The sequence below is a fragment of the Diachasmimorpha longicaudata genome, chromosome 3, assembly GCF_034640455.1.
Source record: "Diachasmimorpha longicaudata isolate KC_UGA_2023 chromosome 3, iyDiaLong2, whole genome shotgun sequence".
In the NCBI taxonomy this organism is placed as follows: Eukaryota; Metazoa; Arthropoda; class Insecta; order Hymenoptera; family Braconidae; genus Diachasmimorpha; species Diachasmimorpha longicaudata.
This window is the reverse complement of record NC_087227.1, coordinates 959,292-974,978: the sequence shown is the minus strand read 5'-3', so window position 1 is coordinate 974,978 and position 15,687 is coordinate 959,292. Positions and strand designations below refer to the sequence as shown.

General features: G+C 42.6%; 1 protein-coding gene across 1 annotated transcript in view; it reads right to left on the bottom strand.

Moving 5' to 3' along the window:
- LOC135159938 (uncharacterized) overlaps nucleotides 1–15,687 on the bottom strand; it is a 141,646-nt gene that overhangs the window by 25,723 nt on the left and 100,236 nt on the right. Inside the window, exons 5-11 of the mRNA XM_064116001.1 lie at nucleotides 11,482–11,540; nucleotides 11,123–11,365; nucleotides 9,872–11,044; nucleotides 5,834–9,730; nucleotides 5,714–5,775; nucleotides 5,156–5,240; nucleotides 4,879–5,039 (exon numbers count right to left, since the gene is read on the bottom strand). Coding sequence (XP_063972071.1) covers nucleotides 4,879–5,039; nucleotides 5,156–5,240; nucleotides 5,714–5,775; nucleotides 5,834–9,730; nucleotides 9,872–11,044; nucleotides 11,123–11,365; nucleotides 11,482–11,540 — 5,680 coding nt within the window. The remainder of the gene's footprint in view (nucleotides 1–4,878; nucleotides 5,040–5,155; nucleotides 5,241–5,713; nucleotides 5,776–5,833; nucleotides 9,731–9,871; nucleotides 11,045–11,122; nucleotides 11,366–11,481; nucleotides 11,541–15,687) is intronic.

Genomic DNA, 15,687 nt, shown 5'->3' with positions numbered 1-15,687 from the left:
TGTATTCATGTTATATGCCATCATATCGAAAACGAATTGCAACTTCTATGATTGAGTTTTTCGTGAGCTGTGGTCGCAAAGACAACGATGTTGCATCAGTTTCCTTGGTTATTCGACGTACTGAAACCGAATATGATGCCAGATTTTGTCTACGTGCAGCCAAAAATAAGTGATTCCCACGATGTCGTAACAACGCATATGTATAATCTACTTTTTCTCGAAGACAAATAGTTCGCACGCAAACTTCGCGCATTGCACTCGTTTAGTTCGACAAGACGAAGCTATTGCACGCGGTTTCGTCGGCACACGACAATGTGTACTCAAGATATACGCCATCATATCGAACACGAATAACAACTTCTATGATTGAGTTTTTCTCGAAGACAAATTGTTCACACGCAAACTTCCCGTATTGCACTCGTGTAGTCCGACACGACGAAGCTATTGCACGCGGTTTCACCGGCCTACGACAATGTGTACTCAAGTTATATGCCATCATATCGAACACGAATATCAACTTCTATGATTGATTTTTTCGTGAGCTGTGGTCGCCAAGAAAACGATGTTGCATCAGTTTCCCTGATTATTCGACGTGCTGAAACCGAATATGATGCCAGATTTTGTCTACGTGCAGCCAAAAAAAAGTGATTCCCACGATGTCGTAATAACGCATGTGTATAATCGACTTTTTCTCGAAGACAAATTGTTCACACGCAAACTTCGCGCATTGCACTCGTGTAGTTCGACAAGACGAAGCTATTGCACGCGGTTTCATCGGCCTACGACAATGCGTACTCAAGTTATATGCCATCATATCGAACACGAATATCAACTTCTATGATTGAGTTTTTCGTGAGCTGTGGTTGCAAAGGAAACGATGTTGCATAAGTTTCCCTGGTTATTCGACGTGCTGAAATCGAATATGATTCCAGATTTTGTCTACGTGCAGCCAAAAAAAGTGAGTCCCACGATGTCCTAAAAACGCATATGTATGATCGACTTTTTCTCGAAGACAAGTTGTTCGCACGCAAACTTCGCGCATTGCACTCGTCAAGTTCGAAAAGACGAAGCTATTGCACGCGGTTTCATCGGCCTACGACAATGTGTACTCAAGTTATATGCCATCATATCGAACACGAATATCAACTTCTATGATTGAGTTTTTCGTGAGCTGTGTTCGAAAAAGAAAACGATGTTGCATCAGTTTCCTTGATTATTCGCCGTGCTGAAACCGAATATGATGCCAGATTTTGTCTACGTGCAGCCAAAAAAAGTGATTCCCACGATGTCGTAAAAACGCATATGTATAATCGACTTTTTCTCGAAGACAAATTGTTCACACGCAAACTTCGCGCATTGCACTCGTAAAGTTCGACAAGACCAAGCTATTGCACGCGGTTTCATCGGCCTACGACAATGTGTACTTATGTTATATGCAATCATATCGAACACGAATATCAACTTCTATGATTGAGTTTTTTGTGAGCTGTGGTCGCAAAGAAAACGATGTTGCATCAGTTTCCTTGGTTATTCGACGTGCTGAAACCGAATATGATGCCAGATTTTGTCTACGTGCAGCCAAAAAAAAGTGATTCCCACGATGTCGTAAAAACGCATATGTATAATCGAGTTTTTCTCGAAGACAAATTGTTCACACGCAAACTTCGCGCATTGCACTCGTGTAGTTCGAAAAGACGAAGCTATTGCACGCGGTTACATCGGCCTACGACAATGTGTACTCAAGTTATATGAAATCATATCGAACACGAATATCAACTTCTGTGATTGAGTTTTCCGTGAGCTGTGGTCGCAAAGAAAACGATGGTGTATCAGTTTCCTTCGTTATTCGACGTGCTGAAATCGAATATGATGCCAGATTTTGTCTACGTGCAGCCAAAAAAAGTAATTCCCACGATGTCCTAAAAACGCATATGTATGATCGACTTTTTCTCGAAGACAAGTTGTTCGCACGCAAACTTCGCGCATTGCACTCGTAAAGTTCGACAAGACCAAGCTATTGCACGCGGTTTCATAGGCCTACGACAATGTGTACTTATGTTATATGCAATCATATCGAACACGAATATCAACTTCTATGATTGAGTTTTTCGTGTGCTGTGGTCGCAAAGAAAACGATGTTGCATCAGTTTCCCTGGTTATTCGACGTGCTGAAACCGAATATGATGCCAGATTTTGTCTACGAGCAGCCAAAAAAAAGTGATTCCCACGATGTCGTAAAAACGCATATGTATAATCTACTTTTTCTCGAAGACAAATTGTTCGCACGCAAACTTCGCGCATTGCACTCGTGTAGTTCGACAAGGCGAAGCTCTTGCACGCGGTTTCATCGGCCTACGACAATGTGTACTCAAGATATACGCCATCATATCGCACACGAATAACAACTTCTATGATTGAGTTTTTCTCGAAGAAAAATTGTTCACACGCAAACTTCCCGTATTGCACTCGTGTAGTTCGACACGACGAAGCTATTGCACGCGGTTTCATCGGCCTACGACAATGTGTATTCATGTTATATGCCATCATATCGAAAACGAATTGCAACTTCTATGATTGAGTTTTTCGTGACCTGTGGTCGCAAAGACAACGATGTTGCATCAGTTTCCTTGGTTATTCGACGTACTGAAACCGAATATGATGCCAGATTTTGTCTACGTGCAGCCAAAAAAAAGTGCTTCCCACGATGTCGTAACAACGCATATGTATAATCTACTTTTTCTCGAAGACAAATAGTTCGCACGCAAACTTCGCGCATTGCACTCGTTTAGTTCGACAAGACGAAGCTATTGCACGCGGTTTCGTCGGCACACGACAATGTGTACTCAAGATATACGCCATCATATCGAACACGAATAACAACTTCTATGATTGAGTTTTTCTCGAAGACAAATTGTTCACACGCAAACTTCCCGTATTGCACTCGTGTAGTCCGACACGACGAAGCTATTGCACGCGGTTTCACCGGCCTACGACAATGTGTACTCAAGTTATATGCCATCATATCGAACACGAATATCAACTTCTATGATTGATTTTTTCGTGAGCTGTGCTCGCCAAGAAAACGAAGTTGCATCAGTTTCCCTGATTATTCGACGTGCTGAAACCGAATATGATGCCAGATTTTGTCTACGTGCAGCCAAAAAAAGTAATTCCCACGATGTCCTAAAAACACATATGTATGATCGACTTTTTCTCGAAGACAAGTTGTTCGCACGCAAACTTCGCGCATTGCACTCGTAAAGTTCGACAAGACCAAGCTATTGCACGCGGTTTCATCGGCCTACGACAATGTGTACTTATGTTATATGCAATCATATCGAACACGAATATCAACTTGTATGATTGAGTTTTTCGTGTGCTGTGGTCGCAAAGAAAACGATGTTGCATCAGTTTCCCTGGTTATTCGACGTGCTGAAACCGAATATGATGCCAGATTTTGTCTACGAGCAGCCAAAAAAAAGTGATTCCCACGATGTCATAAAAACGCATATGTATAATCTACTTTTTCTCGAAGACAAATTGTTCGCACGCAAACTTCGCGCATTGCACTCGTGTAGTTCGACAAGACGAAGCTCTTGCACGCGGTTTCGTCGGCACACGACAATGTGTACTCAAGATATACGCCATCATAATGAACACGAATAACAACTTCTATGATTGAGTTTTTCTCGAAGACAAATTGTTCACACGCAAACTTCCCGTATTGCACTCGTGTACTCCGACACGACGAAGCTATTGCACGCGGTTTCACCGGCCTTCGACAATGTGTACTCAAGTTATATGCCATCATATCGAACACGAATATCAACTTCTATGATTGATTTTTTCGTGAGCTGTGGTCGCCAAGAAAACGAAGTTGCATCAGTTCCCCTGATTATTCGACGTGCTGAAACCGAATATGATGCCAGATTTTGTCTACGTGCAGCCAAAAAAAAGTGATTCCCACGATGTCGTAAAAACGCATATGTATAATCGACTTTTTCTCGAAGACAAATTGTTCGCACGCAAACTTCGCGCATGGCACTCGTGTAGTTCGACAAGACGAAGCTATTGCACGCGGTTTCATCGGCCTACGACAATGTCTACTCATGTTATATGCAATCATATCGAACACGAATATCAACTTCTATGATTGAGTTTTTCGTGAGCTATGGTGGCAAAGAAAACGATGTTGCATCAGTTTCCCTGGTTATTCGACGTGCTGAAATCGAATATGATGCCAGATTTTGTCTACGAGCAGCCAAAAAAAAGTGATTCCCACGACGTCGTAAAAACGCATATGTATAATCTACTTTTTCTCGAAGACAAATTGTTCGCACGCAAACTTCGCGCATTGCACTCGTGTAGTTCGACAAGACGAAGCTATTGCACGCGGTTTCATCGGCCTACGACAATGTGTACTCAAGATATACGCCATCATATCGAACACGAATAACAACTTCTATGATTGAGTTTTTCTCGAAGAAAAATTGTTCACACGCAAACTTCCCGTATTGCACTCGTGTAGTTCGACACGACGAAGCTATTGCACGCGGTTTCATCGGCCTACGACAATGTGTATTCATGTTATATGCCATCATATCGAAAACGAATTGCAACTTCTATGATTGAGTTTTTCGTGAGCTGTGGTCGCAAAGACAACGATGTTGCATCAGTTTCCTTGGTTATTCGACGTACTGAAACCGAATTTGATGCCAGATTTTGTCTACGTGCAGCCAAAAAAAAGTGATTCCCACGATGTCGTAACAACGCATATGTATAATCTACTTTTTCTCGAAGACAAATAGTTCGCACGCAAACTTCGCGCATTGCGCTCGTTTAGTTCGACAAGACGAAGCTATTGCACGCTGTTCTTACAATTTCCCTCCGCGATCTGTTCGACGACTCGATTCTTTTCGGGGTAGTAAGTCCCGAATTATTCCTGTTGGCTGGAACGGCGGTTAATTGGATGACTGCGACGGGACGTGAACCATCACAGTTTTGGGCGGGATAAATTAACTGAAGTGACGCACTTTTCACTATATTTATTTATTCACAAAGATAGTCAATAATATATACTTGTCACGTATCAATTAAATTTTTTTAAACACTACTGTATTAATATACAAATAACGATGCAAGGGGTCATACACACTAGCAGAGCGACGGGTCTTGTTAGTGGCAGAAAATTTGAAGACAGAGCTAGGTCTTGTCCTTTTTAATGTTAGTTTCTTACTGACCTAGTCCTTTTTTCGAACTTAAAATTTACTTCAAAAATTATATCAAGAGAGGAAGGGGAATTCTATGACTATTGGTCTAAAAGGTCGACACCTCTCGCGTCATTGGTCAAGGATTGTCGGGGGAGTTAGCCCATTTGTGACTTCGTCTATACGGTTCCAAATTCCTGGGTCTTCCGCGCAAACCGTTGAGCCTAATTGAGGAAAAATTCCTCAACTACTTAATGATGCGGAGGGTCGACAGTTTATAGTTGGACTCCGGAAAAGTGTTATAAATGGCAAAAACTAGAAAACGTGTTTCCTAGAGTCCCTTGAGGATTACAATAATAAAAGCGACCGTGTACCCTAACAATTTAACTCGTAGAGTTTCACTGATAAAATCTCTATGCCTTATTTCTAAATTGAGGCCCGAACATCCTGCCCCCGTTGAGAGTTGATAACTTTCAACAAATTTTACAACAAAGATGATTGTTTACTCTACTCATATCTACGAAGCAAGAATTGGGAAATGGACTTACAGGACTATGAATGTTTACAACTTAATTTTATAGCAATTACTCTTTAGAGTTCTTTTAAATTGTCTGTTTCTTTTTCACTTGAATTCACTAAATTTGAGTCTTCATCTTCGGTGAGGAGCGCAGTCAGTTTACGCACATTACGATCGAATTCACCTGTGGTGGTTTTTACTCTCACAGTTCGTGTTACACCATCACTTCCTGGAAAAACCTTGATGACTCGCCCTAAGATCCATTGCTTAGGGGGTACATTGTCCTCTCGTAGTATCACCAATGTTCCCTCTCGAATGTTGTGCTGCCCATGGGTCCACTTGTTCTTACGGTTCTGTTCATTAAGGTATTCCTTATACCAACGTTTCCAAAACTCCTGTTTCTTCCTTTGGATGACCTCCCATGAGGATAAACGGTTGTTTGAAATTTCAGTGAAATCGGTTTCGGGTATGCTAGTCAATGAATCGCCTATTAAGAAATGAGCAGGGGACAATGCAGTTGGATCATGAGGATCAGAGGACATGGGGGTTAGTGGACGAGAGTTCAGGATTGATTCTATTTCAATTACTAAGGTGTTAAATTCTTCAAATGTTACAAGACAATCTGTGATCCGATATAGATGATGCTTGAACGATTTGACACAGGCTTCCCATAGACCACCCACGTGTGGTGCTCTGGGTGGGATAAAATGCCACTCAATGCCATCATTTGCCAAACGTCTGTGCATGATTTCATTGTGGGTTTCGGATTGCAGGAATGAATATAGCTCCTTGATTTCATTTGCCGCACCCACAAAGTTTTTTCCATTATCGGAGTACACATTCATTGGCTTTCCTCGCCTTGATGTGAAACGTTTAAATGCTGCTATGAATCCTTCCGTTGTCAGGTCGCTTTCTACCTCTAGGTGTACTGCTTTGACCACGAAGCATACAAAGACAGAGACCCAGACCTTTATTTTATTGCGGTTGCGGTGTTTTTTCTCCTTTAAGTAAAAGGGTCCACAATAATCCACACCAACATTCAAAAATGGTCGAGCCTCTGTTACTCGGGCTGCAGGTAAATTACCCATAATATAGTCAGTAGGGGGTGGTTTGGCTCTGATGCATTGCGTGCAATTACGAATAAGGTATCTAACACGTTGACGAGCATCAAGAATCCAGTAGTTCCTCCGTAATGAATATAAAGTCGTTTGAGCACCAGCATGATATGTCCTTAGGTGTTCGTGACGTATCAACAAATCTACGACATGATGATGTTTGGGCAAAATCAAAGGATGTTTCTCTGAGTATTTGATGTTGGCGTTTCTCAATCTGCCTCCTACTCTTATCAAACCCTTCGCATCTAGGTACGGACTCATTGCTAGCCATCTATGCTTGGGTGGGAGTTCATTTCCTTGCTTCAACATTCTCAATTCGTCGTTGAAACATTCTGCTTGTACCAATCTGATGATGTGGTCATTTGCGTCTTGAATTTCATCTACGGTTATTGGACCTTTCTTCTTGGTCGCTAAGCGTAGGAAGAGAGCCATGACTCTCCTCAGCTTTCCGATACATGAAAATTTACTTAGGAGCCTATTGTGGGTTATACTTAAGAGGCAATAGACCTTCCGCATCTCGGGTACTTCTGGAGGGATGAGGAGCTTTGATTCTGGCCATTGATCTTCGGTTGAATTGAGCCACTTAGGTCCTGTCTTCCAGTTGATACCTTCGGTGAAATCTTCTGGCAAACATCCTCTGGAAATATGGTCGGCTGGATTGTCATTGGTCCTTACGTGTCTCCATTCTGCATTGGAGCATTTCTCCAAGATTCCCGACACTCTGTTTGCCACGAAGACAGTGAGTTTGTGTGGAGGAGTATTTATCCAATGCAGGGCAATCATCGAATCGGACCAGAGCACTCGACGCGGTATTTTTTGTGTGATTGTATTTTCAACTGACTCAACGAGTTCAGCTAGCAATAATGCGGAGCACAATTCGAGTCTCGGGATCGTAGCCTTTTTATTGATAGGGGCAACTCTAGACTTTGCGCAGAGCAGGTACGTTTGGGTCTCATTGCTGCGGTCAGTTGTCCTCAGGTAGACACACGCACCATAGCCCTGATCGCTAGCGTCGCAAAAGCCATGTAGTTGTACCTCTATAGCTTCGGAGAGAATTGTCTTCCTTTGAAATTGCGTATTGTTGAGTAAGGGGAGTTGTTGCAGATAAGTTTTCCATTCTGTATATATGGACAGAGGGACTGGGTCATCCCAACCGAGTTTCTCCTTCCACAATTGCTGCAAGATGATTTTTCCTTTCATGATGACAGGTCCAACGAGTCCAAGGGGATCGAATATTTTAGCGAGGTCGGAGGAAATTTTTCTCTTGGTGACGTTTTTAATGAATGGTATTGGTTCAACGGTATATACCATGGAGTCATTGTTTGAGTTCCAGTAAAGCCCTAATACCTTTATTGTGGCATCGTCGCCGCCTTGAAGTCGCATATTAACGTTCGTTTCAGGTAGTCCCTTGAGAACCCCTGGGTCGTTTGAGGCCCACTGTCTCATGTTCAGGTGTCCTTTCGTGAGAATGAAATTAATATCTTCGCGAATTTTAATGAGATCTTCCTTATTGTCTGCACCGGTCAATAAGTCATCAACGTACATGTCTCGCTGGATTCGTAGAGCAGCTTCTGGGTAATCATGGCCTTCATCGCTAGCTAATTGCTGGAGGCAACGGATGGCTAAGAAGGGCGCAGAGGCAACGCCAAAGGTGACGGTGTTTAATTCGTACGTCTGAATATTGTTTGACACGTCAACCCAGAGAATGCGCTGATACTTCCTGTCGTCCTTGTTCACCCAGAACTGTCTGTACATTTTTTCCACATCTCCGGTGAGTACATATTGATGAGTTCTGAAACGGATTAACAAACTGAAGATATCATCCTGAATGGTTGGTCCTGTGATAAGAGCGTCATTCAGCGATGTATCAAATTCTCCACTCTTCGCGGAGGCGTTGAATACGACTCTCACCTTGGTTGTGAGACTAGTCGTTTTGAACACTGCGTGGTGAGGCATGTAGAACTGCGTGTCTCGTGCCTCTGCTTCGTTTACTAAAGACATGTGGCCTAGATCGATATATTCCTGCATTACATCCCGATACTGTTTCTCTAGAGCTTCGTTTTGCGTGAATTTCCTTAACAGTTGTTTCAGCATTCTTTCGGCTCTGATCCTTGAGGCTGAAATGAGGGGTTTCTTCTCATTAAAGGGTAGTGATACAACGTATTTTCCCTCATGGTCTCGATAGGTGTGAAGTTTGAAGTATTTTTCACAGGCTTCTTCTTCTTTGGAGAGAAAACGTCGTTTTGGCAGAGCTTCCAGTTCCCAAAATTTCTCAATGTTGAGTTCAGCATCGGAGAGGAGATTAGACGTTGATGAAATGTGTTGGGGGCGTTTGCATGCCATAACGCTCCCCCCGATGATCCATCCGAGTTGAGTACTCTGGATGATAAGATCGGGTTGTCCAGACTTATCCAATTTGATTTGTCCTTGGCACAGCAATGAGAGTGTAGTTCCAGCACTCAATAGCATATCTGCTGGGGCGGGGCGATCAAAATGGGGGTCTGCTAATGTAATATTTTTCGGTATCTGGAGAACACTTCTATCAATTGGTTCATTAGGATGGAATCCTCCAAGTTCTGATACCGTCAGGAAATTTAGTGTTCTCGAGTATGCGTTGACTCTCGACTGGATCCTTGCTTTAATTAGGTAGTTTGTGGCGGATCGAGTGCTGCCGATCGCCGATATTGGAATCGAACATCGCTCCATTGGAATTCTCAATCTTTTCGCCAAGTCCCCTGTCATGAAATTCGTTGTGGAGCCTGTATCTAACACAGCTCGACATTTGATTGGTGTCCCTTGATTATCGAATACGAGTATAATTGCTGTCACAATGAGATCTTTTGATGGTAGAGAGGCCACCAGGGTCACTAATGGTTGTCGTTGAGTGTTATCTGTGTTGTTTATTGCTTCATTGACCGATGAAAGTGTTCCAGGGACAATAGGTGTGCTTAGTCATGCTGTTTTGGGGTTGAAGTTTTTTAATTCTTCATCGTTTAGGTGGAGTATAACATTATGACGTTTTTTGCAGGTACCGCACCTATCCTCCTTGCACGTTCGGGTCTTGTGACCTGGAGTGAGGCAGTTGAGACATAGCCGTGCTTGTCGTGCTGCTTGAATGCGGTCCGTTGTGGAGAGGGCTAATAATTTAGCGCAGGTATCAACTGCGTGATCTTCTTTACAAATACGACACATTGTTTCCCCTGTATCAGTGAGCAATACTTGTGTCCTCATATTGTCCCTGTTGTTCTTGCTCCTTTTGTTCATGATGGTTGCTGAGGTATTGGAGCCATTGATAGGGGACTTTGGGGAGACATCAGTGAGTTTTGTGGATTCTTCACGTAGGAATTCCAGCAGCTCTTGATAATTGGGCATCTTCTTTCCCTTTTTCTGTCGATTCCACTCTCTGTAGGTGTCATGGTGAAGTCGTTTGAGGATGATGTGAACAAGAGGTGTGTTCCATGCCTCGATGTTTTCACCAAGGGCTTTCATGGCCAGGGCATGAGTTTGAACGTGATTGAGCACTCTTCTCAATTCTCCTGATGAATTCTTCTTCATGCTCGGGGTTTCCATTAACAAGTCAAAATGTCTCAGTATGAGCAGCCATTCGACGTCGTAGATGTCCTTTAGGAGTTCCCAAGCAACATCGAAGTTCTCATCGGTGACTGCAAAGCCTTCAATGGTGGCTAACGCTTCTCCTTCCAATGTTCGCTTCAGAATATCTAGTCGCTCACTGTCCGTGAGACATTCTCGCTTGTGGATTGTGGAGACGAACCAATCTCGATATGTTCGCCAATTTTCGATTTTCCCATCGAATTTCTTGGCTTCCATTCGCGGTATTGTTTTGAGGTAATCGTGATACGCTGGCTGTGAGTGGATTGTGGACGTGCTACTGGTTTGTCTCGTGATGGCCTGACCTTGGCCCAGGTGTGGAGAGTTGAATTTACGGACCAGCACTTGAATTTCTTCATAATCATCTTCGACGGTTTCTGCATTTTCTGCATGGTTCCCTTCTGGTTCGAGTGTCTCCAGTTCTACCGTGAGCTCAGGCAATTTGACGTATTCATTGTTGATGAGATGCAGTTGTTTCTCGATGTAATCCTTGGAAGCATGTGGTCCAGATTTTTCCAAATAGTTTTTAAATTTGGTTATTCTCCTCTTGATAGAGCCACGTAGAGAAACCAATTCGGCACGTCTGGCTATTTGCTCTTCCGACAGTGACATTTTGCCGAAGATTTAGGAAAAGGAAAGGATAGGATAGACGATTCAATATTAGACTAGCTTACCTTTTCGTTGTTCTTGTTGCGGTGTAGTTGCTGCGTAGATTGTTCGGATGTATCCGGCTCGAAGGACCAAAAATGTTCTTACAATTTCCCTCCGCGATCTGTTCGACGACTCGATTCTTTTCGGGGTAGTAAGTCCCGAATTATTCCTGTTGGCTGGAACGGCGGTTAATTGGATGACTGCGACGGGACGTGAACCATCACAGTTTTGGGCGGGATAAATTAACTGAAGTGACGCACTTTTCACTATATTTATTTATTCACAAAGATAGTCAATAATATATACTTGTCACGTATCAATTAAATTTTTTTAAACACTACTGTATTAATATACAAATAACGATGCAAGGGGTCATACACACTAGCAGAGCGACGGGTCTTGTTAGTGGCAGAAAATTTGAAGACAGAGCTAGGTCTTGTCCTTTTTAATGTTAGTTTCTTACTGACCTAGTCCTTTTTTCGAACTTAAAATTTACTTCAAAAATTATATCAAGAGAGGAAGGGGAATTCTATGACTATTGGTCTAAAAGGTCGACACCTCTCGCGTCATTGGTCAAGGATTGTCGGGGGAGTTAGCCCATTTCTGACTTCGTCTATACGGTTCCAAATTCCTGGGTCTTCCGCGCAAACCGTTGAGCCTAATTGAGGAAAAATTCCTCAACTACTTAATGATGCGGAGGGTCGACAGTTTATAGTTGGACTCCGGAAAAGTGTTATAAATGGCAAAAACTAGAAAACGTGTTTCCTAGAGTCCCTTGAGGATTACAATAATAAAAGTGACCGTGTACCCTAACAATTTAACTCGTAGAGTTTCACTGATAAAATCTCTATGCCTTATTTCTAAATTGAGGCCCGAACACACGCGGTTTCGTCGGCACACGACAATGTGTACTCAAGATATACGCCATCATATCGAACACGAATAACAACTTCTATGATTGAGTTTTTCTCGAAGACAAATTGTTCACACGCAAACTTCCCGTATTGCACTCGTGTAGTCCGACACGACGAAGCTATTGCACGCGGTTTCACCGGCCTACGACAATGTGTACTCAAGTTATATGCCATCATATCGAACACGAATATCAACTTCTATGATTGATTTTTTCGTGAGCTGTGGTCGCCAAGAAAACGAAGTTGCATCAGTTTCCCTGATTATTCGACGTGCTGAAACCGAATATGATGCCAGATTTTGTCTACGTGCAGCCAAAAAAAAGTGATTCCCACGATGTCGTAATAACGCATATGTATAATCGACTTTTTCTCGAAGACAAATTGTTCACACGCAAACTTCGCGCATTGCACTCGTGTAGTTCGAAAAGACGAAGCTATTGCACGTGGTTTCATCGGCCTACGACAATGTGTACTCAAGTTATATGAAATCATATCGAACACGAATATCAACTTCTGTAATTGAGTTTTCCGTGAGCTGTGGTCGCAAAGAAAACGATGTTGTATCAGTTTCCTTCGTTATTCGACGTGCTGAAATCGAATATGATGCCAGATTTTGTCTACGTGCAGCCAAAAAAAGTAATTCCCACGATGTCCTAAAAACGCATATGTATGATCGACTTTTTCTCGAAGACACGTTGTTCGCACGCAAACTTCGCGCATTGCACTCGTAAAGTTCGACAAGACCAAGCTATTGCACGCGGTTTCATGGGCCTTCGACAATGTGTACTCAAGATATACGCCATCATATCGAACACGAATAACAACTTCTATGATTGAGTTTTTCTCGAAGAAAAATTGTTCGCACGCAAACTTCGCGCATTGCACTCGTGAAGTTCGACAAGACGAAGCTATTGCACGCGATTTCATCGGCCTACGACAATGTGTACTCATGTTATATGCCATCATATCGAACACGAATATCAACTTCTATGATTGAGCATTTCGTGAGCTGTGGTCGCAAAGAAAACGATGTTGCAACAGTTTCCTTGGTTATTCGACGTGCTGAAACCGAATATGATGCCAGATGTTGTCTACGTGCAGCCAAAACAAGTGACTCCCACGATGTCGTAAAAACGCATATGTATAATCGACTTTTTCTCGAAGACAAATTGTTCGCACGCAAACTTCGCGCATTGCACTCGTGTAGTTCGACAAGACGAAGCTATTGCACGCGGTTTCGTCGGCACACGACAATGTGTACTCAAGATATACGCCATCATATCGAACACGAATAACAACTTCTATGATTGAGTTTTTCTCGAAGACAAATTGTTCACACGCAAACTTCCCGTATTGCACTCGTGTAGTCCGACACGACGAAGCTATTGCACGCGGTTTCACCGGCCTACGACAATGTGTACTCAAGTTATATGCCATCATATCGAACACGAATATCAACTTCTATGATTGATTTTTTCGTGAGCTGTTGTCGCCAAGAAAACGAAGTTGCATCAGTTTCCCTGATTATTCGACGTGCTGAAACCGAATATGATGCCAGATTTTGTCTACGTGCAGCCAAAAAAAAGTGATGCCCACGATGTCGTAATAACGCATATGTATAATCAACTTTTTCTCGAAGACAAATTGTTCACACGCAAACTTCGCGCATTGCACTCGTGTAGTTCGACAAGACGAAGCTATTGCACGCGGTTTCATCGGCATACGACAATATGTACTCAAGTTATATGCCATCATATCGAACCGGAATATCAACTTCTATGATTGAGTTTTTCGTGAGCTGTGGTCGCAAAGAAAACGATGTTGCATCAGTTTCCTTGGTTATTCGACGTGCTGAAACCGAATATGATGCCAGATTTTGTCTACGTGCAGCCAAAAAAAAGTGATTCCCACGATGTCGTAAAAACGCATATGTATAATCGAGTTTTTCTCGAAGACAAATTGTTCACACGCAAACTTCGCGCATTGCACTCATGTAGTTCGAAAAGACGAAGCTATTGCACGCGGTTTCATCGGCCTACGACAATGTGTACTCAAGTTATATGAAATCATATCGAACACGAATATCAACTTCTGTGATTGAGTTTTCCGTGAGCTGTGGTCGCAAAGAAAACGATGTTGTATCAGTTTCCTTCGTTATTCGACGTGCTGAAATCGAATATGATGCCAGATTTTGTCTACGTGCAGCCAAAAAAAGTAATTCCCACGATGTCCTAAAAACGCATATGTATGATCGACTTTTTCTCGAAGACAAGTTGTTCGCACGCAAACTTCGCGCATTGCACTCGTAAAGTTCGACAAGACCAAGCTATTGCACGCGGTTTCATCGGCCTTCGACAATGTGTACTTATGTTATATGCAATCATATCGAACACGAATATCAACTTCTATGATTGAGTTTTTCGTGTGCTGTGGTCGCAAAGAAAACGATGTTGCATCATTTTCCTTGGTTATTCGACGTGCTGAAACCGAATATGATGCCAGATTTTGTCTACGTGCAGTCAAAAAAAAGTGATTCCCACGATGTCGTAAAAACGCATATGTATAATCGACTTTTTCTCGAAGACAAATTGTTCGCACGCAAACTTCGCGTATTGCACTCGTGAAGTTCGACAAGACGAAGCTATTGCACGCGATTTCATCGGCCTACGACAATGTGTACTCATGTTATATGCCATCATATCGAACACGAATATCAACTTCTATGATTGAGCATTTCGTGAGCTGTGGTCGCAAAGAAAACGATGTTGCAACAGTTTCCTTGGTTATTCGACGTGCTGAAACCGAATATGATGCCAGATGTTGTCTACGTGCAGCCAAAAAAAGTGACTCCCACGATGTCGTAAAAACGCATATGTATAATCGACTTTTTCTCGAAGACAAATTGTTCGCACGCAAACTTCGCGCATTGCACTCGTGTAGTTCGACAAGACGAAGCTATTGCACGCGGTTTCATCGGCCTACGACAATGTGTACTCATGTTATATGCCATCATATCGAACACGAATATCAACTACTATGATTGAGTTTTTCGTGAGCTGTGGTCGCAAAGAAAACGATGTTGCATCAGTTTCCTTGGTTATTCGACGTGGTGAAACCGAATATGATGCCAGATTTTGTCTACCTGCAGCCAAAAAAAAGTGATTCCCACCGTGTCGCAAAATCGCATATGTATGATCGACTTTTTCTCGAAGACAAATTGTTCACACGCAAACTTCGCGCATTGCACTCGTGTAATTCGACAAGACGAAGCTATTGCACGCGGTTTCATCGGCCTACGACCATGTGTACTTATGTTATATGCAATCATATCGAACACGAATATCAACTTCTATGATTGAGTTTTTCGTGTGCTGTGGTCGCAAAGAAAACGATGTTGCATCATTTTCCTTGGTTATTCGACGTGCTGAAACCGAATATGATGCCAGATTTTGTCTACGTGCAGCCAAAAAAAAGTGATTCCCACGATGTCGTAAAAACGCATATGTATAATCGACTTTTTCTCGAAGACAAATTGTTCGCACGCAAACTTCGCGCATTGCACTCGTGAAGTTCGACAAGACGAAGCTATTGCACGCGATTTCATCGGCCTACGACAATGTGTACTCATGTTATATGCCATCATATCGAACACGAATATCAACTTCTATGATTGA